At 42.8% G+C, this 24,273-nt stretch overlaps 1 protein-coding gene across 3 annotated transcripts in view; it reads right to left on the minus strand.

The window, feature by feature from the left end:
- Positions 1–24,273, minus strand: part of SLC39A10 (solute carrier family 39 member 10) — a 269,902-nt gene that overhangs the window by 75,765 nt on the left and 169,864 nt on the right. For all 3 annotated transcript variants that reach the window (XM_069225865.1, XM_069225864.1, XM_069225866.1), the window contains 2 exons: positions 11,938–12,306; positions 3,604–3,684 (listed from right to left, as the gene is read on the minus strand). In XM_069225865.1, coding sequence (XP_069081966.1) covers positions 3,604–3,684; positions 11,938–12,306 — 450 coding nt within the window. The remainder of the gene's footprint in view (positions 1–3,603; positions 3,685–11,937; positions 12,307–24,273) is intronic.

Below are 24,273 nucleotides of genomic sequence, written 5' to 3' on the forward strand. Positions count from 1 at the left end.
AAGGTGACTAGTTTTAAGGTGACTCAGTATACCAGTGCTGAAACCAACAATGCACCATGACACAGAAACAGCCTGCCCCCAACAGTAGATGGCAGGAGTGTAAGCTTGTTTTTTCCCTTTATGGAGGAAGTACGTTGCTGGGGAAGAGGCTGCAGAGGACGGAATGGCGAGTGATCTGGTTAGGGCTCAGAAAGAGGTGTTGGGTGATCTGGACACACAAAGAAACAAGTCACAATGAACAAAGCTGTATCTGTGATACAAGTTTGAAAGACAGTTGGAACTTGGGTTGCTGGAGTGGTGTTTAAATAGTGGAATGCAAGTTCCTTCACCTACAAAATAAGACAGTTCAACTAGATAATAAAACAGACATAATGGAGAATCAAGCACAGAAACATGGAGAATTTAGAAACACTGGCCTGGCAAGCCTGAAAACAGAAACAGCCACTACTGGTGCCCTGGGTTCCCTCCGATACTCCTGTAACTGAAGCTGTACATTCCATTTCTAAGGAATACATGAACTCTGTCCAGAGTGGAGAAGGTGAAGGAGGAAAGCACGCTTCTTGGCATGTTTAGCCCCCACTTTTTGCCTGGTTTCTGATGTGATTTTGACTGGAAGTGCACTGGGTCCCTGCTAACCAAATCCCCAGTGCCAGAGCTTTTCCCAAAACCGCACAGTAGTTCTCCACTATTGGCACACTCTTTAGCACCCCCTGTAAGTCCCTAGTAAATGGTACCCCTGGTAACTAGGGCCTGGTCTACCAAGGAATATACTGCTGGAGCCTTGCAATCCGAATCTGAGGAACCACCCAAAGGAGAGACCCTAAATAGCCCTAAAAGGGGGATTTGTCACCTAATCAGGGAAGCACCTATCAGGGGAGGGCTGTGATGTCACCTGCTAGCACTGGCCACTCAGATGCTCCCAGAGTTCCCTGCCAACCTTGAATCCAAGATGGCAAAACCCAGGGACCCTCTGGAGGAGCTCTGAGCACCACCCCTCAGGTGGTGATGGACAGGGGAGTGGTCACTCCCCTTCCCTTTGTCCAGTTTTGGGCCAGAGCAGGGACTGGGGGTCCCTGAACCGGTGTAGACTGGTTTATGCAAGGAGGGCACCAAATGTGCCCTTTAAAGCATTTCCAGTGGCTTAGGGAGGCTATCCCTCCCAAGCCTGTAACACATATTTCCAAAGGGAGAGAGTGTAACACCCCTCTCTCAAAGGAAATCCTTTGTTCTGCCTTCATGGGCTCGAGCTCTTCAAGCAACAGGAGCGCAGAAACTTGTCTGTGAGGTGGCAGCAGCTGGGGCTGCCTGGAAAACCTCAGCAGGCTGTAATGGCAATACTGGGGGCCCTCTAAGGAACCCCCAGAGTGCATGGAATCATACAACCAATGCTTGCATAATCCTTGGGTATGATTCCAACATGTTTGATACCGAACATGCCTATGTTCGGAGTTACCATTATGTAACAGGACATAGGTAGTGACCTATGTCTAGTACACGTGTAAAATGACGTTCCCGCACTCACGAAGTCTGGGAAAATGGTCCTGGAGGTCGTGGGGGCACCTCTGTTAGTGCGCGAGTGCCCTCAAACATAGGTACTTTGCACCCTGCCCTCAGGGCTGGAGGGCCTGCTACAGGGGTGATTTATAAGTCAGTGTAAATGGCAGTGAAAGGGTGATTCCACCTTTTCAAGCAGATTGCAATCGCAGTCCTGCAGAAGCATTTGCTTGGGCTCCCTGTGGGTGGCAAAATATATGCTGCAGTCCATAGGGATCCCCTGGAACCCCAATGCCCTGTGTACCTAGGTACTGTATACTAGGGACTTATAAAGGTGCACCAGTATGCCAATAGTGGGTGAGATACTGTGTTAACAGTAACCAACAACCAAATTTAAGGGAGGGAGCATAACTACTGGGGTCCTGATTAGCAGGATCACAGCAGGCACAGTCAAACACACTGACAAACAGGCCAAAAGTGGGGGTAGCCAAGCTAGAAAGAGGCTACTTTCCTACAGGGAGTGTAACAGAATTGTAGAATAGCTCTCCAGTTACCGATCTTTCTTGCTTCTAACAGGCAGGTGACCCCCGCAAGCAGCATCACTGCAGCCAAGAAATCTTAACAAGGATTGGCCTGTCATAGGTGCTTCTGAGCACTTTCAAAATATAAATGTGCATTTTAGCAGTCCACAAAGATGTTGGTGAGAAGACTGGGCTCCATGCTGTCACTCCTTTCTTAGCTACAGGCTTATCCGTGATCCAGGGATCCCTAGAGCCTAGACAACAGTAGAGTAAGTACATGTCACTCACAGAGTGCCAGTGGAGGATCAGCTGCCCAGCGGCAAATTGTTGCAAGAATCAGGGAGGCAGGATCCAGCAAAGCTAAAGCAAGTGTTTGATGGGAATCTTTGCAAGTAAAGTGGACATGTTTAAACATAATGAAGTGGCAGAGCAGTAACGTCATGATGTAGTGGTACCATGCATAAGGGGATTTCCCTTACAGTCTATTGTGGTTTGCAGCAAGGGTGCAACAAGTTGGGAGCCGAGTGGTTTTTTTATGCTGGCAAAATTCGGTACTTGTGGAAAGGGAGCAATTGGTGAAGTTGACTTTGCCGTCTAAGAGGCATACTTCTTTTCAGTCATGTTAATGTAAACGTGACAAAAACTCCTGCGGGTGAATGCAAGTGTGAGAGAAACATCAAACAAGGAATGACAGCAGAAAAAGACTGACCCAGAGCGAGCAGTGGCTAAAGAGACTGACCTAAGGCCCCTCTCTAATCACCGTTCATGATACACAATCTTTGGGCTTTCCAGACTCAAAAATGATAACCTGTAATGAAACATTGTCTGAGCTTACATCCCTAATAAAAAACACGCATCAGGCTGTCTAACTGAAACCGTCATCTGTTCGCTCAATGTAATTTATATATAGGGGTAGGAGGTGAGGGTGGTCCATGGACTTACACGAAATAGTGGGACTCAAAGAATCTACTTCAATCTAAAGAAATTCAGAAACCCCAATTCAGACATCACGAGACAGGCCTAACATATTATGCAGAAGAAATGCTACTACCATTGGTACAAGGGATTCAGAGCTTAAAACAAAACAAACAAGAACTCTGTAAAAGACTTTAAAGACAACTGAAAACAAGTAAATATAACTATCAATATTCATAACTGTATACTACGAGTGACATTCCAAAACTTCTGTAGAGATACTTTTTTATTGTTTACATTAAAGTTTTTATCCCAGACCACCATAAAGAATTTATCCGTTAACCTTCCTCTTCCTCTCCAATTTAAAACTGGTTTGCCCGTGACCTTGTTAAAGCCTTCAGCACAATTAGTCGGGTTAATCTATCAAAGAAGTCTTTCTATTCAAACTTTAATGAGTATGGAGAACAAGAGGCCAATTTATGATACAAAATTAATGTTTTATGACCTATTAGATGCTGCAAACATTGTGAATGTATTTGGTTCCATATGACTAAAGAGGTGTACATTGAGCTTACAATGTTTTATGTTTCAAACACCATTCTCTTCAGCCACTTTAATTATTTTTAACTGTACACCAAATAAACACAATTAGGATTCATGGAAAGGAACCTACCCAGTTCATGAGGAAGCTCATGACAAAATACAGCCACGGATGTACTTATGCCACCTGTCAATCCAGCACTAAAGGCAGCACCTGTAAAAATTGTTAACAAATTAACTTTTAGCACCCTTTTTTATCTTAAATCTACAATACACATTACAAGATTTACTTTCAATGAGAAGTAATAATCTGATCATGTTTTCTTTGAAATACAGAAGAGAACATATTTGTTACTTCCATTAAAGAGCTAATTTGGCTAAAAGGATGAATCAAAACCTAAACACCACTGCAATCACAATAATGGCTCCATATGCAACCACGCTATACACATTTAGAACATGCTATTCTTTGTGCAACAGATAATCATATGTCACATAAATGAGTTTACTAGTGATGTAATACTCAGAACTCTAAGGTTTCCCAATTCCACTAGCCAGTAACTTATCCGGTCCAGGTTATTTTCCTAGCATTCTGGTTCTTGTAGCCCAATTTACTGCATTATAAATTCAGTATTATAAATGCATCATTCAAAAAAAGAAACTCCAGACTGGGTGAGGTACTCTTAAATGGAATCAGGAAACGCTGGCACTGGGGTCATGCGTGATTCAATGTGTGAAATCATGAGTGCAGTGGGGGATGGTGTGGGTGCGTAACTTTACATGAACAAAAAGCAACCCATAACACAATGAAAAAAGTGTTCACTGATCACGCCAGTGAAGTTGAAAAGTAACAGATTATACATGTGTATATATTAGAAACAACCAACAAAGATCAGAGCAATGTAGCTGAACACTTACAAGTTTAATACCCACAGCTCTTCCTGCGCTTTATGGGCCTTGTCTGACTACTGGAGCGTCAAAAATATTTTGAACTTGTCACAAACTTAACAGGTCATCATCAAGACAGTGAAAATTTTACAGGACTAAGTTGTAAATGTTAAACTGTGTATGCGTGGCTACATTACTTTTATCTTAGTTATTTGTTTTCATATAATTACATCTACAATCGATCACTCATGAGAAGCCAATCTTTGCTTTCAATACATTTGGGTCCAATTTAAAGTTTGGTGAGCAGTTATGTAGTCCACAAGGGAGTGGAGATAATAACCTTTGCAGACCTGGCCCATTACTGCCCGACATATTTTGAGATCTAAGTCTGTTCGGCTGAGATCTCTATGCTTTAACTATAGTGTCTCCTCTGAAGTCACAGAATGTTTATTGTGTCGCTGTCATATTTCATGCAGCAGCTCAGCAAACTGTTTTGTTTTACAGAAACATACCTTCTCTCAGAGTGAGGGTGGGGTCATGTTTCTTTTCGGGGCCACCAGGCTTTTCCTCTATGCCCTGAAGAGAAAAAAAAAGTACATCAGACAGTCCACTCTGAATAGGGTGGATGGTCTGGTGTACTTACACCTACAAACCCAGGTCCACTGGGCTGCGGTGTAAGGATCCCACTGGAGGAGTCAGCGGGGGCTCATGCTGGTGATAATATGATAGCCCACCCGACTCTAAATAAAGCAGGTGGACCATCAGTTTGGCAGGCCAGGATCTTCGCCACAGTTGTGGTAGATTACCATGTCTGCCAAAATCTAAATCGTGCCTTTGTAATTAAAACAATTGAAATACAACACCACTCTGGAAGAGTCCCAATGCAGAGCTACAGTATTAAACATTTTACTCTACAAATTGGTGCAAAAGAAGTTTAACGCACCACTTCAAAAGAGTCCCATTCACCTGCATCTCTACTACTGCTCATGCCTAATTGTGTGCTTTAACTTGCCTATTTTGTTTTCAGCAGCCATCAAACTTATTAAGGCATTCTCTTTCTACAGTACATCTCCTCTTTCGTTATTTGATAATGCAGTGCATGTTGCTGACAAAACATTTAACTGTATGCAAAACGAATTCTTTTTGTTGGGTTGATTGTTATTTACGAACAAATCAACTTATGTGGACACTTACCTAATTAGAGATTGAACCTAGGTCTCGCAAGGTATAACAATTTAACAAGTTCCCTGTAATCAATGACACTTCAAGTCTTCTTGAAAAGAAATCGGACAAAATGTTATATATATATATATATATATATATATATATATATATATATATATATATATATGTGTATATATATATATATATATATATATATATATATATATATATATATATATATATATATATATATATATATATATATATATATATATATATATATAAATCAAGAGAGAGAGATATCACCCATCTCTCTTGGAGGACGTTTTGCAAGCCTGGTGTCAGCAAAATGTGTGAGGTAACCCACATATCACCTGGAATGTGTCTCGGAAAAGAATATGCCTGGATGATGCCTCGAAGACCATATTAGCTCTTCATGAGTGTGCCTTGATGAGGCATCTGCTATATTCAAAGTGTAACAATGGTAATGAAACGTTATCCATCTAGCCTAGCAGTCACTGGCCTTGTTACACCCAAACATCACAAACTGTTTATCAGTCAATACAATCTGGTCATTGGTTCTGTCGATTTAAACGAGCAAGAACTGCCTGTCAGCCACGGAGAGATTGGGACAGGGACACAAGTTGGAATAACTATTAGTATGAGATGGAACTCCAATAATACCTTCATAATGTCACTCTGCAAATGGTTCTCAGGTGAAAAGGGGGCCACATATTAACAAGGCACACATGAACAAAGTTTCAGTTCACATAAGGCCATCAGCTCAAATATATACACAAACTTTGCCAGGAACAGGCTCAGATCCCAAGAGGTCGTAGAAACAGAGGAAATGGATGCATAAGAATCACCAAATGTTTTCGGGCTGCCTTGTTGGCTATGGAGAATTATCCACAACCCTGTGAGCCAAGTCGTGCAGGTTTCCACTGAGAACAGTCCAGTTTGAACTGTCAGGTCAGTTCTTCCTTAAAACAGATCACCAGCAACCTAGGACTGGATTGGCCCTCATTAAAGCTGATTAAACAGGTATAGATTGATTCCAGTGGCATAGGACGCAAGGCTGGGCATGTCCATCCCACTTAAAGCTTTAAATCGAATGCTTGAATTAATCTCAGCCACTGATAGACTAGGATTCAGCCCGAGTAGTTAACATTATTTTGCAACACCAAGCCACCTCAGTTTGGTCCCAGCCATATGCAAATCAGTCTTGACCCTGCTCCTATGGGCACAGTCCAGGCCGATCTTCCAGGCCAGGTTCTCTCTGAACTTAAACACAAGCAACCCAGGACCGGCTTTGCCCTTATTAGGGCTCATCAGCCAGGTATAGCTTGGTTCATATGTTTTCCAGCAATTATCCCGAGAATTCTGCATGATGAAGCTAAAGGAAAGGCTTGAGGAGCTTGGCACAGGACACCACCCCTATGAATGGATCCTGTAGACTCAGTCGTCTCTGGAAAACCCAAACTCATTGTCCTACAGTGAGTCCCAGTGATTCAGCAGATGGAGCTCCCTATTAAGCTTACCTTGGAGCATCATTTGCGGAAACCTCTGGAACCACTAGGCTGACATGGTCCATTGTCTGGGTGGTGGCCACTGCCCTCTACAAAATAGGGAATATATTTGTTTTTTTCAGGCTGTAATAAAGAATCGCTACATGAATTGCATCCATCCTAATGGAACACTGAAGCATTTTGAGCAGTCCTCTGAGAACCATTACTGTGTAGGGTCCAGAGCACTAGAGCTTAAAAGGACTCTGTTTATTCATTTGTTCCTGCACAGATGGAGAATTGTCCAGGTAAGGGTGGATGTGCCCCTTCTGCTAAAGAACACATTTTGCCATTGGGACCAGAATCTTGGTATTTGCCTTAAGAGGGAGGCGTTCCAGGGAGCTGCCAGCATCTGAGTTAGAGTCAGTATCTTGAACTTCTGTACAGGGTCAGAAGAACTGGTTTACACTGTAGATGTCTTTTCCCTTCAAGTAGACAAGGTGAATAGTGTTACTGCTCCCTTTCTGAGAGCAACACCTATTAATTGCTCTTAAGAGGAGTGTGTCTCATTTTTCCAGTCCTATTTGGTACTACAGAGAAAGCATTCAACCGTGCTAGAATGGAGTGTGACTGTGCTGAAGGTGGTCTGGGGCATGGGGACTTCAGCAGGATTTCTTGAACTCTTTTGCGACCTGGGAATCAGACCTGTTCTTCCTGCTGACCAACTTGCCTCTTTAATTTTGTGTTTCCCCCGAGAAGGAGGAAGGTCCAAGGAGGAGCTTACTTCGAACGGGCTGCCAACCTTTAAAGACTGGAATGCCATTACAGGCTTGATGAGGGAAAATAAGTATTGACTATGTCTTAGCCTCTTCATCCTATCAAAGGAGGGTTGGTTTGAAATCCACTTCAGAGTTGGCAAATGGTAAAGCTTCACAGCAATTCAACTTAAACAAAATCTTCTGAACCAAAAGTAATTATATTGGTTTATAAATATAAACCTTGAACAACTGTTTGGGGCATGTTGGCTTTAAGTAAACAATCAATGAGATAGGATTGAATATAATCTTTCGTCAAAAAGTATAGAGAAGAATTCTGTACTCAATGTTAGTTGCCCACTCTGAATCATAGCACATCTTCAGTTCATACCAATGGAAGCCCAGGCATTGGGCCTTGCGTTTGACTAGGACACAGCAGGAGAATATGCCACCATTACTCTGAAGTTTTGGAACACAACTGGCTTATATCTTCTGCACTGGGATGCTTATCATGAAAGTGTCACTCTAGAGGTGAAGCATTTAACTGTAAGTCGAATTCGTAGCGCAAAAACTGTTTTTTAAAAATCAATTCTGTACAATACAGGGAGTGCAGAATTATTAGGCAAGTTGTATTTTTGAGGATTAATTTTATTATTGAACAACAACCATGTTCTCAATGAACCCAAAAAACTAATTAATATCAAAGCTGAATATTTTTGGAAGTAGTTTTTAGTTTGTTTTTAGTTTTAGCTATGTTAGGGGGATATCTGTGTGTGCAGGTGACTATTACTGTGCATAATTATTAGGCAACTTAACAAAAAAAAATATATACCCATTTCAATTATTTATTATTACCAGTGAAACCAATATAACATCTCAACATTCACAAATATACATTTCTGACATTCAAAAACAAAACAAAAACAAATCAGTGACCAATATAGCCACCTTTCTTTGCAAGGACACTCAAAAGCCTGCCATCCATGGATTCTGTCAGTGTTTTGATCTGTTCACCATCAACATTGCGTGCAGCAGCAACCACAGCCTCCCAGACACTGTTCAGAGAGGTGTACTGTTTTCCCTCCTTGTAAATCTCACATTTGATGATGGACCACAGGTTCTCAATGGGGTTCAGATCAGGTGAACAAGGAGGCCATGTCATTAGATTTCCTTCTTTTATACCCTTTCTTGCCAGCCACGCTGTGGAGTACTTGGACGCGTGTGATGGAGCATTGTCCTGCATGAAAATCATGTTTTTCTTGAAGGATGCAGACTTCTTCCTGTACCACTGCTTGAAGAAGGTGTCTTCCAGGAACTGGCAGTAGGACTGGGAGTTGAGCTTGACTCCATCCTCAACCCGAAAAGGCCCCACAAGCTCATCTTTGATGATACCAGCCCAAACCAGTACTCCACCTCCACCTTGCTGGCGTCTGAGTCGGACTGGAGCTCTCTGCCCTTTACCAATCCAGCCACGGGCCCATCCATCTGGCCCATCAAGACTCACTCTCATTTCATCAGTCCATAAAACCTTAGAAAAATCAGTCTTGAGATATTTCTTGGCCCAGTCTTGACGTTTCAGCTTGTGTGTCTTGTTCAGTGGTGGTCGTCTTTCAGCCTTTCTTACCTTGGCCATGTCTCTGAGTATTGCACACCTTGTGCTTTTGGGCACTCCAGTGATGTTGCAGCTCTGAAATATGGCCAAACTGGTGGCAAGTGGCATCGTGGCAGCTGCACGCTTGACTTTTCTCAGTTCATGGGCAGTTATTTTGCGCCTTGGTTTTTCCACACGCTTCTTGCGACCCTGTTGACTATTTTGAATGAAACGCTTGATTGTTCGATGATCACGCTTCAGAAGCTTTGCAATTTTAAGAGTGCTGCATCCCTCTGCAAGATATCTCACTATTTTTGACTTTTCTGAGCCTGTCAAGTCCTTCTTTTGACCCATTTTGCCAAAGGAAAGGAAGTTGCCTAATAATTATGCACACCTGATATAGGGTGTTGATGTCATTAGACCACAGCCCTTCTCATTACAGAGATGCACATCACCTAATATGCTTAATTGGTAGTAGGCTTTCGAGCCTATACAGCTTGGAGTAAGACAACATGCATAAAGAGGATGATGTGGTCAAAATACTAATTTGCCTAATAATTCTGCACTCCCTGTATATACAACCTATTTGTTCTCTGTTATCATATACCTTTCCGTGGGATAGTGAGAAAGACTCCTTCTCATCTGGATCCTGAAGGGAGGTCTGAGTAGAACATGAAGATATTGTTTGTTGGATGCTGGAGGTTTTCCGGTAGCAACCAAGTTACTAGTTGCCTGCATCATGGGATGTTTTCTTTGTTTGAAGAGCTGCTGCTGTTGTCATTCAAACCCAGGGAATCTTGTTCCGCCTCAAGGATAGTGTACTTCAGCAAACTGAAGAACTTTGCATTAAGAACCATACTGTTTTCTAATTTGGTGTAGGTCTCTTCGTGTGTTTATTTTCACGTTATTGCTGTTTGAAGTTTTGCACAAATACTTTACACATCGCCTCCAAGTTGAGCTTGATTTCTCTGTGCCAAGCTACCAAAGGGTTGAGGACAGGTTAATTTACGGTTTGCTTGTGTCTTCACCTTGATAAAGGATTGTTGTCGCTGCTTATGTAGGGTCCCCCTGTCCCCTCTACACCCCAATTTCTTACACGTGGTAAAAGATAAGAACTATAATGAAGGGGGCTAGATTAAAGGGGGTGGCAACTGAGATGTAGACACCTTGCTTTCTAACCATTTTAGGTTTTTCTTTTAGCAATTGAACGGCAGAAGAAGGCTAATCTCCAATCTGAAAGTACCGCATCCAAGTTACAGGGTATTGATGCACTGGTAAAGGGAAAATGGACCAAACAAGGCTCAATATCCAAAGTGAATCATTTGTCTAAAAGTCTATTAACCTCTTCGGAAGTCTCAGATGAAGTGGCAGATCAACCAAGCATGCTTTGCGCCTCTTTGGCGAGTTGGAAGGAGGGGGCACATATCTCCAGTAATGTGTGAGCCATGCTATGGTTTTACCAGTTTGGCCACTTCCTGGACAATGGTAAAAATGGTTTCTCAGTGAGATCAGGTGTACCCCCAAATTAAAGACAATCTAGATGCCAGATCTCCAGACAGCAGATAGAGGCCTTGCAAGGGTCACCTGCAGGGAACTGGCAGCTGCATTTGATGCATTGTCTGAAGCCCATGCTAAATAGTATGTCATCCAGTGAGAGACCTTTATTTATTCTAATCTAATTTAAAAATGACAGTGTATCACAATGCTCTCTAGGAAGAATGGGGAAAAAAGAGAGTACGTCCCAGAAAAGTGACGATCCAGAGAAGCCAATCAGTGCTCCTCTGTTTGGAGGGGCTGGTAAACACATACTCAGGGATATAGTTAACACTCTTGCCCAGCGAACACATGAATTTAAAGTGACACCACCCTGTAAGAAGAGGTTTTAATGGAACTGCATTTCACTGAGAGCATTTCCTAACAAAATGACAAGGAGGCAGAATAGTTGTACAGGGTCCAATGTTATCTCCACTCTCTTATTTCTTCCGACACGTATTAGTTATTACTTAATCAAGTTTTCCATTTTTATAAATATAATTTTGACAATAAAACATGTATTATTTATGTTAGGATGAGAGAAGGATACTTTTAAGTGATCTTTGGTTTGCTTTTGGAGGATCCCCCTGTGTCTGGTAGTTGGGGGAATTACAGCAATAGCATAATCAAACATTTTGATCAATGAGCAATACCACTAGCCAGAAGGATTTTTACGGTGATTTTAATGGATATGAAAACTAATTCAAAAACATCTAGCGAGGGGAACGAGATTGTTTTGTAAGCATGCAGGAAAGTAGGCACACTAGATGGCATAGAAAACCTCATTCACCATCAATATAATTGCCAACTCTTTACTAACGTGCTGGAAATTGAAGGTGCTGGTGCTATGTAACTGGAAGAATTACAAGATTGAAAGTAACAGTAAAACAAATACTGTACCTATTTTGCTATGTGCATTTAATCTGTCACAAGGCACAGAGTGGTGCATACCTAAATGGAGTAACTGCTCCAATCTAGGAATAATTTAAACAATGACTTCTGCAGCAAATTGCCAGTGATATTAGACTTACCTATTGCTAAACCGTCACTGAAGTTGTGCATGCCATCTCCCATGATGACCATCCAGGCTATACTGGCTATCCCTGCATCTTTCATGTCTTTTGACGAATGGCAGTGCCCGTGTGAATGGTGGGAGTGCTTATGCTTATGTGGCTTGTGTTTGTTAGTCATGTTAGAATTGCCATGACTATGGTCATGATCGCCATCTTGGAACTCGTGGTCATGGTCACTGTGCGGGGAGCCATCTTTTTTATTTTGATGCATGCTTTCTTCCTCTTCTACAGAGACATAGCTTTTAGAGAGGTATTCTTTCTGGCCATCTACAGCAGTCAAATCTGTTTCATTATGTTGTTCTCCAGCTCCAATAGAGTCATCCGCTCCTGCAACACACACAACGATTAATTAGTATAATGGTGGTAACATATTTGAACACTTACTAACGCTCCTTCTTAATTCCATAATGGTCCTCTCATCTTATTTTACCATCACATTAATTACATACTAATCATATTGAACAACATAATAAAGTATAGTGACATTCCTTATTTATGTGGTACTCTCCCTTACTAATCATACATCAAAATACCTCTGTGAATAAGCCTCAAACGGTTTCCAAATGTCAACAAAGCCAAGTAGACGTTTAATTTCCGAAGACCTATATCACACAGAAGGCCACATTGCCCATATTAAAGTGTCCGGCATTTGATCTGGCCTTTTCCACACAGTAAATATTAATAAGCATGGTGAAAATATTAGCCAATAAATATCAAATTGGCATTTTCAGAATTATTAAGGATAAACACTCCATAAAAAAAAAAAATGGTGGTACACTGGACAGCCAACCAGTAAACCTTGAATAGAAAGCACCCCCGCCCGATTATAGAGGTTTCTAAATGTGACTGATTTATTACATGAACTGGTGCAGATGATTTATATAAAAATCATCTAGTCTAATTTCTACAAAATGCCACATGTTAGGCTACGTGTACAACAGATGCTTTGTCAGGGGAATAACGATTTACCCCAGGTAGACATTTGGCAGAAGCTGCACCGTAATTTTGGTAATATAAGCAAGCCAGTACTCGCATAAACGTTTATTTTATCAATACCACACTTCGTAATAAGGTGAACAGATTTATGCATACAGTCACATAGCTCTCTCTTCATTCTGCTATAATTTTTCCATGAGTACCCGATGATCAAAATCTTTGAAACATCGGTCATGAAACGGTACTTGGATTTTGTGCTTTTGCAAAATATAGACTTTAACAACTTCACAGCAGATCAAATAAATTAGAATCTTTTTTAAATACTTATTGTTTTCGCAAACAATTAAATACACAACAAATGAAAGCATATTCCACCCCTCTCCCCAAACAGAAGCTGATATAGCAGTCACTCGTTCACTTGCACAATAATGTACGTATTGTCACTTCATCACTACAGTTCACCAGTTCAGTTACAGACATAGGTGTATGATGTTTCTCATCAACTCTCCCCCTGCAATCATCGAACCCTTGTTTACTCTTGCGTCCCCGCTTCTGTATCCTCCTCCAGTTCTCCATGTAGGCGTAACTCGCCCATATCCCATTCAGCCAAACCTCCCAGAGTCATCCCACTATCTAGTAATCTGTGCCGAACCCCACACTCTGCCCGGGTCCATTTAGCGAATTCCAAGAGCTACTGTTTTTTAGATGGTGTCTTATTCGGCAGCCACTTTAAAGCAATGCATTTCTTAGCCACTGCTAGCCCCAGTTCTAGTAATTTCACCATGCGTTTGGCTCGTTTAGCTCACGGTACAAGGCCCATCAGACATAATTGCACTGTTGGCTGGATTGCTAGGTCTGTTACAACATGCAATTTATCAACCACCTTCCTCCAGAAAGCGTACACCCCAGGCATACCCACTACATATATAAATATGAACTCTGCGCAATCTTGCATTTAGGACACTGCTCTGGATTGGTAGGATCAAGTCTATGTAACCATTGTGGAGTCACATAATCCCTGTGGATACACCGGTAATACATCAGTTTTAGGTGAGCATTTCGGGTTACTTTTGAACAGTTACCCATCACTGTCAGCCATTCACGATCCACTAGTTCTGTCCCCAAATCTCCCTCTCATTGGGTCTTAATGTTGTTAAATGTTTCCATTCGAGCAGCCATGGTAGGCAGCAGTAGGCCACAGAGTTGTGTAATAAATTTACTGCCAGTGCTTAATTCCGGAACTGTCCAATTAACTATATGTGCCTTCATCTCTTGTGGAAACCCCACCCAGGCCTTGCGTACAGCTACCTTTATGCCAGCATAGGCCCAGAAGCCACCACCTCCCACTACCCATCTTGTGCCATCGTCATATAAATTACTGATTCATCTCCACCATCCCTTTCAGAAATAACAGTACTTGGGGCAGATCCTTGTCATGCAGTAGCAGGGTAGACCTTTTCTTCCTAGGGACTAGAGGCAGTGGCACTAGCTCCATTGGTTGAATCAATCGTTTCAATGTATCCTGCACCGGGTCAACCACGTCTTCCTGGAACTAGGGCACTACATATTGCTTGTGGGAGGCCCAGCAATAGGTCCAGAAGTCTGGGGCCTGCATTCCCCAACATTCCCACTGCAATCTCTTGCACGACCGTTCCCCCAGCAAAGCAATCTGAGAAGTTCGTCCAGTTTGCGGAAGCACGGCTCTGGGATACCCATCAGCATATGCTGTAGTATATATAGAACCCTAGGTACCATTATAATTTAGCTTATTGCTATTCACCCCATCAGTGACATAGGGAGCCATAACCACCTGCCTACGCTTTTCTCAAGGATAAGCAGTAATCTGTCTACGTTCACCTCATATGCCTCTGTCATATGTCAGCTCAGGTCGATCCCTAAATATTTGACTGGTGTAGTCTGTGCCAAGTCCCTGCGATATAGGATATAGCACTGATTTATCTGTATTCACAGGAAGGCAGAGTGAGTCCCAACCTATTTTATGGTGTCATAGAGAATTGCCCAATTAGTCGCAGGGTCCCTCAATGTCAGCAGGATGTTGCCTGCATATAAAGACACTATTTGCTTCTTGCCCCCCTTCATGATCCAGATATCCATATGTCTACGGCGTATAATCTGTGCCAGTGTTTCTATGGCCATAACAAATATTAAGGGGGAGAGAGGGCACCCTTTGTGTCCCTCTCCCTATTGGCCAAGCTTCCGACAGTCTATGACCCACTCTTACTCTGGGCGTCAGCATATACCTATCTGAGGTAATCCTCCCCTAGTACATATCTGCAATTGGTCCTTTCCATCAACAGCCAATCAACTGTGTTGAAAGCCTTATCAACGTCCAAACTTGCTAGGGCCCAAGTCTCACCACCTTTCGCAGCCTGTTCTTTGCATATATTAGTGCGGTGGTCCATCCCCCTACAAAATCCACTTGGTCCGAGTGTATGGCACTTTCTGCAGCTTTCGCCAGTCTGTGTGCTAGGATTTTCCCTTGGATTTTAGTGTCTACAGTGATCATCAACAGTGGTCGATAAGATTCACACTCAACCGGGTCCCGCCTGCTTGTAGGAAGTCATTATGTGTGGTTCCCACAGGGATAAGGGCAGTATCTCCTTCTCAAATGCTTCATTATGCATGGCCAGCAGAGGTTTACCGGAGATGTCTACATATGTGTGGTAGAATTCCCCGTTGCCCAGTCATTACCCAGTGCTTTCCCGGTGTTCATATGTGTAAATGTCCATCTGATGTAAGTTTCCTCTATAAGCGCATTTAGTAGCATCTTCTTTTCCTCATCTACCTGGGTCAACTGCGCCTCATCTATTATAGTCTCTATATCCTCTTGAGATCCCTGTATTTGCCGCTTAAAAAGCACCAAGTAAACGTCAACAAAGCGCTCCGGTACTGATTCTTGTGATGCCAGCATTTCACCATGCGTACCCCTAATGGCTGCCACAACATTGCTCCAACCCCCCCCCCTTGTTGACTAGCCACGCTAGTAGCCGGCCAGTGGTGTCCCCTTGTTCATGTTGTGTTTCTGTATATATGATATAGCCATGCTTCCTCAAAGTATCCTGTGCTTCCTCTAATTCAGCAGTTAATTTATGTCTGACTTCTCATACCTCATTTGTATGTGGGGCCTGCTTATCTATATCCGCTATGTCTTGCTACAGTCTTGTAACGGTGTCACACCCCATATATTGGAGCTATACATTTCCCTCTACTAGTTATTTTAAATGCTTCCTACAGGACTCCTGATTGAACAGTGCCTGTGTTAAGGTGAAAATATTCTCATATTGCTTCTTGGATATCCTCCCTGTAGGTGTGATCGTGTAGTGCTTGAGAGTGAAAGCGCCACTGCGGCACAGGGGAGACATAGGCCTTACGCGGCAGCTCCGCCGCCAATGGAGAGTGATCTCACCGCGTTTGGTCTAGATAACATATGCCCTCAAAGAGTGCAAGTTGTTCTGGGTGACTAAGCATGTAATCTATCCTTGAGAATGTCCCATTTGGTGGGGAGTAAGAAGAGTAACCCCGTGTCGGGCCCATCATAGTTCCACCAGGCGTAGCGCATCTATCCCCTCTAGTAGGGCTTGTGAGGACCTTCCCAGTGGATGCATATTGGGCCCTGAGCAATCTCTGCCTAACACACCATTACAGTCCCCCATCCAAATTATATCATAGTGTGCATATGGTGCTAACAGTCGTCTCACCCCTGCATAGAAGTCAGGTGCATCTATGTTTGGTGCATAGGTGTTAAGGAACGCCGCCTGTCTGCCACCGATGTGGCCCACCACCCGACATATCGCCCATTTGCTGCCTTCAGGGTCATGTCTGCCGCAAAAGGAAAACTGGCAGCAATCTACAGCAACACTCCTCGTGCCGAGGAAGTGAAACTGGTGTACCACATTTGGCCTCCCCATCTGGTACGGACCTGGTCATGTTCATGCGGCAGTAGGTGTGTTTCCTGTAACATTACTACCTTTGCTTCTTGTTTGTCAAGACAGGAGCATATTCTCTGCCTTTTAATTGGGTTCTGTATCCCTTTAATATTCCAGGAGACTATTTTTACCCCCATGTTAGAAGTGTGTTGCTCGTTCACTGCGCATGTTCCTACCCTCATTGCTCCACGACCTGATTACCCACCCTCAACCCTCCTGTGTGGTCCACCCCAACCTGGCCGCCACAAGTGACACATAAGTTGTCCACCCAAAATCCCTTGCATGATAACAATTAGACATCCCCGACACAGCGCACTGTTCATGTGCACCCAAAAACCGGGATGACATCAGTCGCAGCGCTACCATTTAACCACTCTCCTGAGGAGCTCTAAAATAGAGAGGAAAAAAAAAAGGAAATGAACACATTTTGGATCTGATGTTCGAGTTATTTTCATTCAAGAGGTGATCACCCCCCTCAGTTTAGTCATGTACCGTTAATGCCCTCCTTTCCAGACACATATTTCCTGTGTCTCTCCCAACTTCAACTCTGCTGGCGTGGGTTCAATTATTTCCAACAAATGGCAGGGCCTCCTCAGGTCTAGTCGGGGACAGGAGCGCATATGCTAGGCTGCATTCCTGGAGTTTCTTTTTAACTTCCAGAAAGCATCTCCATTTTTTTCTGCCAAGCTGTGACATATTTAGGGTCAAATGAGATCTTGTTTCCATTGTGCTCCACACTTTGTTGTGTACACGCCACTTCCAGCACATTAATTTTGCCTTTGTATCACTGCATCCTGGCAATAAGCATAGGTGGTAGCGCTCCCAGCTTCAGTTTGCCCCCAGTGTCCGATGGACACCGTCCACCTACAATTCTTCTGCCATCTCAAGACCCGGCACGATGACTGCTAGCCAGGCCTCCAGGAATTGCTCAATTGACATAGTCTCTGTTCCCTCTGGCAGTCCTAGAATGCGGATGTTATTAAGTCGTGTTATGTCTGTTCTGTCTGTAAGTTTGGCCTCCTGTCTCTGAACACACGGTTCATGTTCAGCCAGTGTGGTGGCATGTGCTCCCACAGACTCCTCTATATCATCCATGACCTTGTTTCGCATCTTGTCCATGTCCTGCAGTAGCAGTGCCACAGCAGAGGTCACACCGTCAATCTTTTCAGTTATGGCCTTATTCTTGTCCAATATAAGAGTTTTTAAGTTAAACCCTGATAGTGTCATGACCTCCTCACCTGGTGTCGCACTTTGAGCCATCCTGGCCAGACCATCTTCAATTGTAAGGTGCGTCTTGGGAGCCGTGCCCACTAACCCTTGAAGCTTGATTGGCATCTGTGCCTTGCTCCACTCACTGCAAAGTTGAGGAGTAATCCTACTGTGCGATTATATCTCTCCTCAGGCTGTCACGCACTTTATCGGCAGGGCCCAGGAGATCGCCACGTTAATCTGCTTTTTAATAGTTGTGTGTCAGGTTCCACCCCAACTGCTCCATTAGATCAATTGGCAATGATTGGGCCAATGCTTCACATCTGATTCATTTCCAGCACCAATAGACTTAATGCGACCCACCCCTCTGTTCTCTTTTTCCTGTTTATGCTTTTCCCGATCATGTGCCACCCATCCAAACCAGCTGCAATATGAGTGTATCCCGGGTTCATAGTCGCCAATCTCAGTTACCTGCCCAGATCCTAGAACACAGCCTTCTTAGCGGCTATATGTGCCATAGTGAGCTCCATTTTAGTGCCCAGCCCCATCCTCTACATACCACTGTCCATGCAGGTTTCACCAGGCCAGATCCGATTTGTAATAGTCCCGGGCAGGGGCCTCAGCAATGGGGAGAGGGGAACATCAGCAGTACTCCTCCCCTAGTCCAGTGAACGTGCGCAGTCTCCCTACCTCCGCACCTCTGTTTGACTCATCGCCTGCCAATGTAGGCCGTCGGCCTCCTCTCTCCGTTGCAGTTCGCCATGAAACCCATCCAGCTCCCGGCTCCTGTGCCGCCTCACTGCCGCTGACAGCACACCCGCTCCTTGTCCCAGTTCGTCCACTCAATCATGCGGCTGTCCAGCAACCCGGGTCCCGCCAGCAGCAGTGCCTTCACACCTGCAGCGTGCGTCCAGTGATTTCCCTCACGACTAGCTCGGCTCTCTCTCCTGCCGCCAGGTCCGGCACGACTCAGCAGGGCTTCCAAGATTTTTGTCTTCCTGCCTACCCCTGAGGAGGAGGGGGGGTTTGCAGTGGGAGGTTGAGGATGCACCGCTTCCCTCGCAGGCGGTACTGCAGCTGTGTTAAGGCCTGGGGGAAGTCGAGGGGGGTCTAACACAAGGAATCTGTCAGAGCCCGGGCTTGTCTGCTCAGTCAGCTATCTTGACTCCTCCAAAGTAGTTTTTTTTTTGTTTTTTTACACAATTGTGGAACTGTGTTAGGAATGGCATTAAAGTTTGTGTTAAGTAATTGTGTGTAGCATCCTGCTACCACTCACCTAATACCACCACATAATTGTTTAGTTTAACGCTTTCCAGCCTAAAGCAAGGTCCCACTGATCTTCTGCAGTGAGCAGTGGACATCTTAGGCCCACGAAAATAAAAGTGACTGTCTTCAGATGCACATGGAGGCTCCTACGCACAGGGCCAACAACTAGTTACACCCACTGAAAAGTGGTTGTCGACAACGACATGCAATTCTTTAAGGACATTACCAGGGGTTTAGCACTTTTCAGGCCCATACATTTTAATTTTGCCAGCCTTAAACTGATTTTCGCAAAATTTTCCAGGTCCAAGTGAACTTAAAGAAAGAACTGAACTTTAAAAGTTTTTAGTTTTAACAAAGACAGTAAAAAATTATATTTCCAATGGGGAGCGTAAAGTGACCACAAGTGCACATTCTCTCTTGCAATCAGATTTTTTTTTTAATAGAATTGTATGCCCCTCCAATATGAATTGACTATATCATAGTTTGTATTGTAAATACCCCCATAAACACACCAGATATGACTCAATCATATTTAGCACGCTTGGCAAAATGATGCTCTCAGCTGCCACAATCCTATCCAAACATAGAATTAACAGCCCTTTCCATGGATACAACTCTGTGTTTAATTCTACAAATAATAGTGTAGTGATGGTCAATCCAATCAAATAATATTACTTCTTCAGTCAGCCAAAATACTTCAGACTTCAATTCATGTAATGAAGTTCCTTCAACTTCTCATCTCCATAAATTCAGATTCAATATCTCAGAGTGGGACAGTGTTGTAATCTTATTTATGGCTCACGTACCTGTTCCCTTTTAAGGTTCCTTTCCTTCTCCATTTTTACTGTATCCCCAGCCTTCCCCTGCTTCTCATTGGAACATTCCGACTGTTGAGAATGTTGTACTCCAAGGCGATTCTCCTCAGAGATAGCGAGCAGGGGATGGTGAATAAAAGGTATCTTATCTTCCTACATACCTGCTGTTCGAGTCTTAACTTCTTCACTGGTTACAAGTTGCTGGCTGTGAAGGAGACAGCTTCACCATCTCCAATCCCCGCTGTACAGCTCTCTCTGCAGCAAATCCCAGTGCAGTCATCTAGTAAAGCCTAAACAGTATCCAGATTTCAACACTGTGCTTCACTAGCTGGGGAGAAAGATGACTTCAGTGGCAGATAACCTATACAGAGCATTACAGAAATCCAGTAGCTGATGATACTGCTTCCTGAGTTGGGCCTGTTTTGGGAATGGAGACCGTCCTGCTTCTACAGCCATGCAATCTTCAAAGTTGTTCATTGGATCCTAATAACCCTGAACAGGTACAGCGGCAAACGGATCTATTATTGATTTTCAAGTATGTGATGAGCTCCCAAAATTGTTTAATGAAAACGTATACTTACAACATGAGCAGCAACATGAGAAAGAAAAAAAGTAAGTGTGATGCGCTACCAGTGGTCCAAACAGCTAAAGCTGTTCCTCATTTGTTTAATAATTCCATACAAAGAGAACCGCCTGACAGAATTAGGCATTATTCAAACCATTGACTGTCCATTAGTCTCAATAGTTTGTTACCGAAGACAATGGTAATCAAATCCTTTAGGGATCTCAACAGTAACATATTGATAGGCATATATCTATAACCTCACATAAATGAAATGCAAGTACTATTGGCATAGCATCCTGTTTAACTGTAATTGATTTATCTATGGCATACCAACAGGTGGAACTCAATCCGTTGACAAGACCATTAATTATATTCATTACACCATTTTGGGCATACATGTTGTGCTGAATGCCGTTTTGGCTGGCATCTTGAGCCACAGTGTTCCAGAAAATCAAGCAGAAGGTTGTAGCCAATATTCCTAACACTCTTTGTTTCTAGAATGATATCATGATATATGGCTCATTCATCCAAGAACACAATGTGAATTTACAAATAGGTTTAACCAGATTAAATGAAGCAGAGGCTCGGACTTAAACGTAATAAATGGCAGAAAGGACGGAGTTCAGTAAAGTATCCGTGACATGACATTTTTAAGGATGGGTTCAAACAAAAAATGAGTTTACTGGATACTGTCAGGAAAGCTTATCCTAATAGCAAAGAAGAACTCAAATCCCTTTTGGGGTTGGTGGAGTATATGTCAAAGTATGTCAAAAACTTTTCAAGGATCACTTACTATTTACGTGAGCTATTGAGAAATGTTAAAAAGTCTGTACACAATGACAGGTGTCAAGAATCTTTTGTGTGCAAAAGTGGCCATTGTATCAGTCCATTTTGAAGCATGCAAGAAGACGATTCTTGCTACAGATGCAAGCAACAAAGGTTTAAGGACTATCTTGTCACGTATAGTTAAAGGGAGAGAAAAAATTGTAGCATTTGCTTTCTGCACATTTTTAAAATCTGAGAGGAAACATTCAATGGTTAAAAATGAAGCTTTGTCTTGCTTTTGGGCCATTAAACGTTTTAAAGTTTTCTTGTGTGGTCTTTAGTTCATGGTCTGTACAGACCATAAGCCCCTTATTTACATTTTGACAACCAAAGGAACATTCAATAGCACACCCACATTATTAAAAGGATCATAGGCTTGGAAGGTATTTGTTTTAAGACTGAGTATTTCTTAAGTGAGTAGAATTTAGCAACAATCTACCTCTTAAGATCCCTATTAGACATAGAAGATAACTATGAAACTTTAGAATATCGAGTTTTGGGAGATTCTTAATTCTGCGTTTTCTATTGACAAATTGAAGGCTATTATCAATAAAGATGAAGCATTTAGACAGCTTAAGATTTATATGATCCAAGGATGGCCCTCAAAGTGTAGCAAAATAAGTGATGAGATTAAGAACTACTGGGAAGTCAGAAATGTGTTGAGCATAACAGACAACATAATCTTCAGAAATGGCAAGATTAAACCCTCAGTAGATTTTAGGAATAAAATCATTGACCCTGCCAATGAGGCACATTTAGGATTAAGTATTGCTAAGTAAGGAGTACGATGTAATTATTGGTTCCCCAGAACGGGTTATCAGTCACACTGCATTGTGTCTACAGATTGCACTACTATGGATGTCTTGATAAATGTTTTATGGGATGCTTTTTCTCCAGAGACCTTTCCATCCATTTTGCTAACAGACAAAAGGGGTACAATTCACCTCGCATATAATGAAAGAGTTCCTAAAAATGTGTCCATAGTTCATCAGAAAACAGTTCTTTACTACCCCAGGCCAATGGCCTGGTAGAGAGAGCTAACAGAATGACAAAGGAGTGCTTGCTTGTATAAATGGACATCCTGTAAAGAGGGCCATTCAGGATATGTTGTGGGTTTACTATGTCACTCCTTATCAGGTCACAGAACCTCATTTTCAATCTGTTAAAGGTTGACAACTTTGCAAAAAAGTTACATCCCAGCGGGTTGGGAAGGGACGTTCCTATAATCCTTGACAAGGATTGCTATAGAGAAATTAAACATCTTGAAACATCAAAAAAGTAGAACTCTAAACATTGTGTAAAAGACCAGCATTGGTTTGTATGAGATTATGTATGGAATAAAAGACCTAATCAATTGGAGGAAGGGGGAACAAGTTCTTCAAGCCAATGCAGATTTCTAAAGTCAAACTAAACATAGCAAGTACTGGACAATCGACAAATGTAGAGCATGGACATACTATTGGGATGCCCTCCTACAGGTGTATTGGTGGGAGGTTTAAAGGAAGGGGTCAAGGTAGATGATTTGGATGAAAAAAATGCAAAAAAGGGCAGCACACCAAGAGATTCAGAAATGCACCTTGGTGGCATAAGGATTTTTGCATTCTATAACCGAACCACAGGTATTCATTCATTTCCATCAAAGGGAGATGTGGAGTATTATTTATAGTTCAAATAACTGTTCACTTTTAAGGTTTCTTTTCTCCTCCATTCTCACTGTATCCCCATCCCTCTCCCACTTTCCATTGGAACATTCAGAATATTGTACTCAGAGGTGATTGCCCTCAGAGATAGAATGCCAGGGACAGTGAATAAAGGTATTTTCCTACTTACCAGCAATTTGAGTCTTAGGACTCGAATAAGATCCTGGCGGATGGAATACTCTGACACGTGGAGGAATCCCGTCCACTCTATTATGATACCCACAGGATATAATGGGATCGTAATACGACGGACAGGATATTTGTCACGTTTGTGGCCCTCAATCTTCTCAGACACTGACAATTGTAGAAATCAGAGTTTTTCACGCGGTCTTCTGAGTTCTATTTTTTAATACGTTTTTGATGGACTACCTAGCGTGTTTTGACTCTGGGAAAGGGGGCACTTGTATGCAGCCTCACCTAGTTTTACCAGTAAGACATGCATGTAAGTGGAAAACACCAACTGGTTTGACATTTGTGTAACTCACAGTCAAAAGTAGGCAGAATGTACACAACTGGCACAAATGTCAAATGCCTACTTGGCACTCCTTGTGGTATCACACCGCCTACTTGTGATTCACTAACATCTATTTCATCACTAGCACAATATCTACTTGCACAGCATTCTCTAGCATTTAGGGGTCCAGGACAAAGTGCTCAAGTCCCACCAGATGTTTGGCTCTCTAAACAGTCCTGCTCCAGTATCACCCTCTTCCCATGTCTTAGTGTCCCTCCTCCGATGGCCTTCTTCAAGCCAGGTAACATGTCAGCCATGCTCCTTAACTTTGCTGCATGCTGTAAAAAAATGGCTGCTATTTATGGGACACTTCCCATTAGCTCGTTACCAATGAGATTTCAACAGATCAAAGTATAAAATCCACCTTGCCCAGTATAGGGCAGCAAGAATCACTCAAAGCCCTTCCAGCTTCTGCAGGACCATCAAAAGCAGAGAAATCGGGGGAACGTATATAGAGCTGATCCTGCTACCATAAGAAATACAGGGCATCCACGGGAAGCATTTGAAAGAAGTTAAT

This window comes from Pleurodeles waltl, chromosome 3_1, assembly GCF_031143425.1.
Source record: "Pleurodeles waltl isolate 20211129_DDA chromosome 3_1, aPleWal1.hap1.20221129, whole genome shotgun sequence".
NCBI classification, from domain to species: domain Eukaryota; kingdom Metazoa; phylum Chordata; class Amphibia; order Caudata; family Salamandridae; genus Pleurodeles; species Pleurodeles waltl.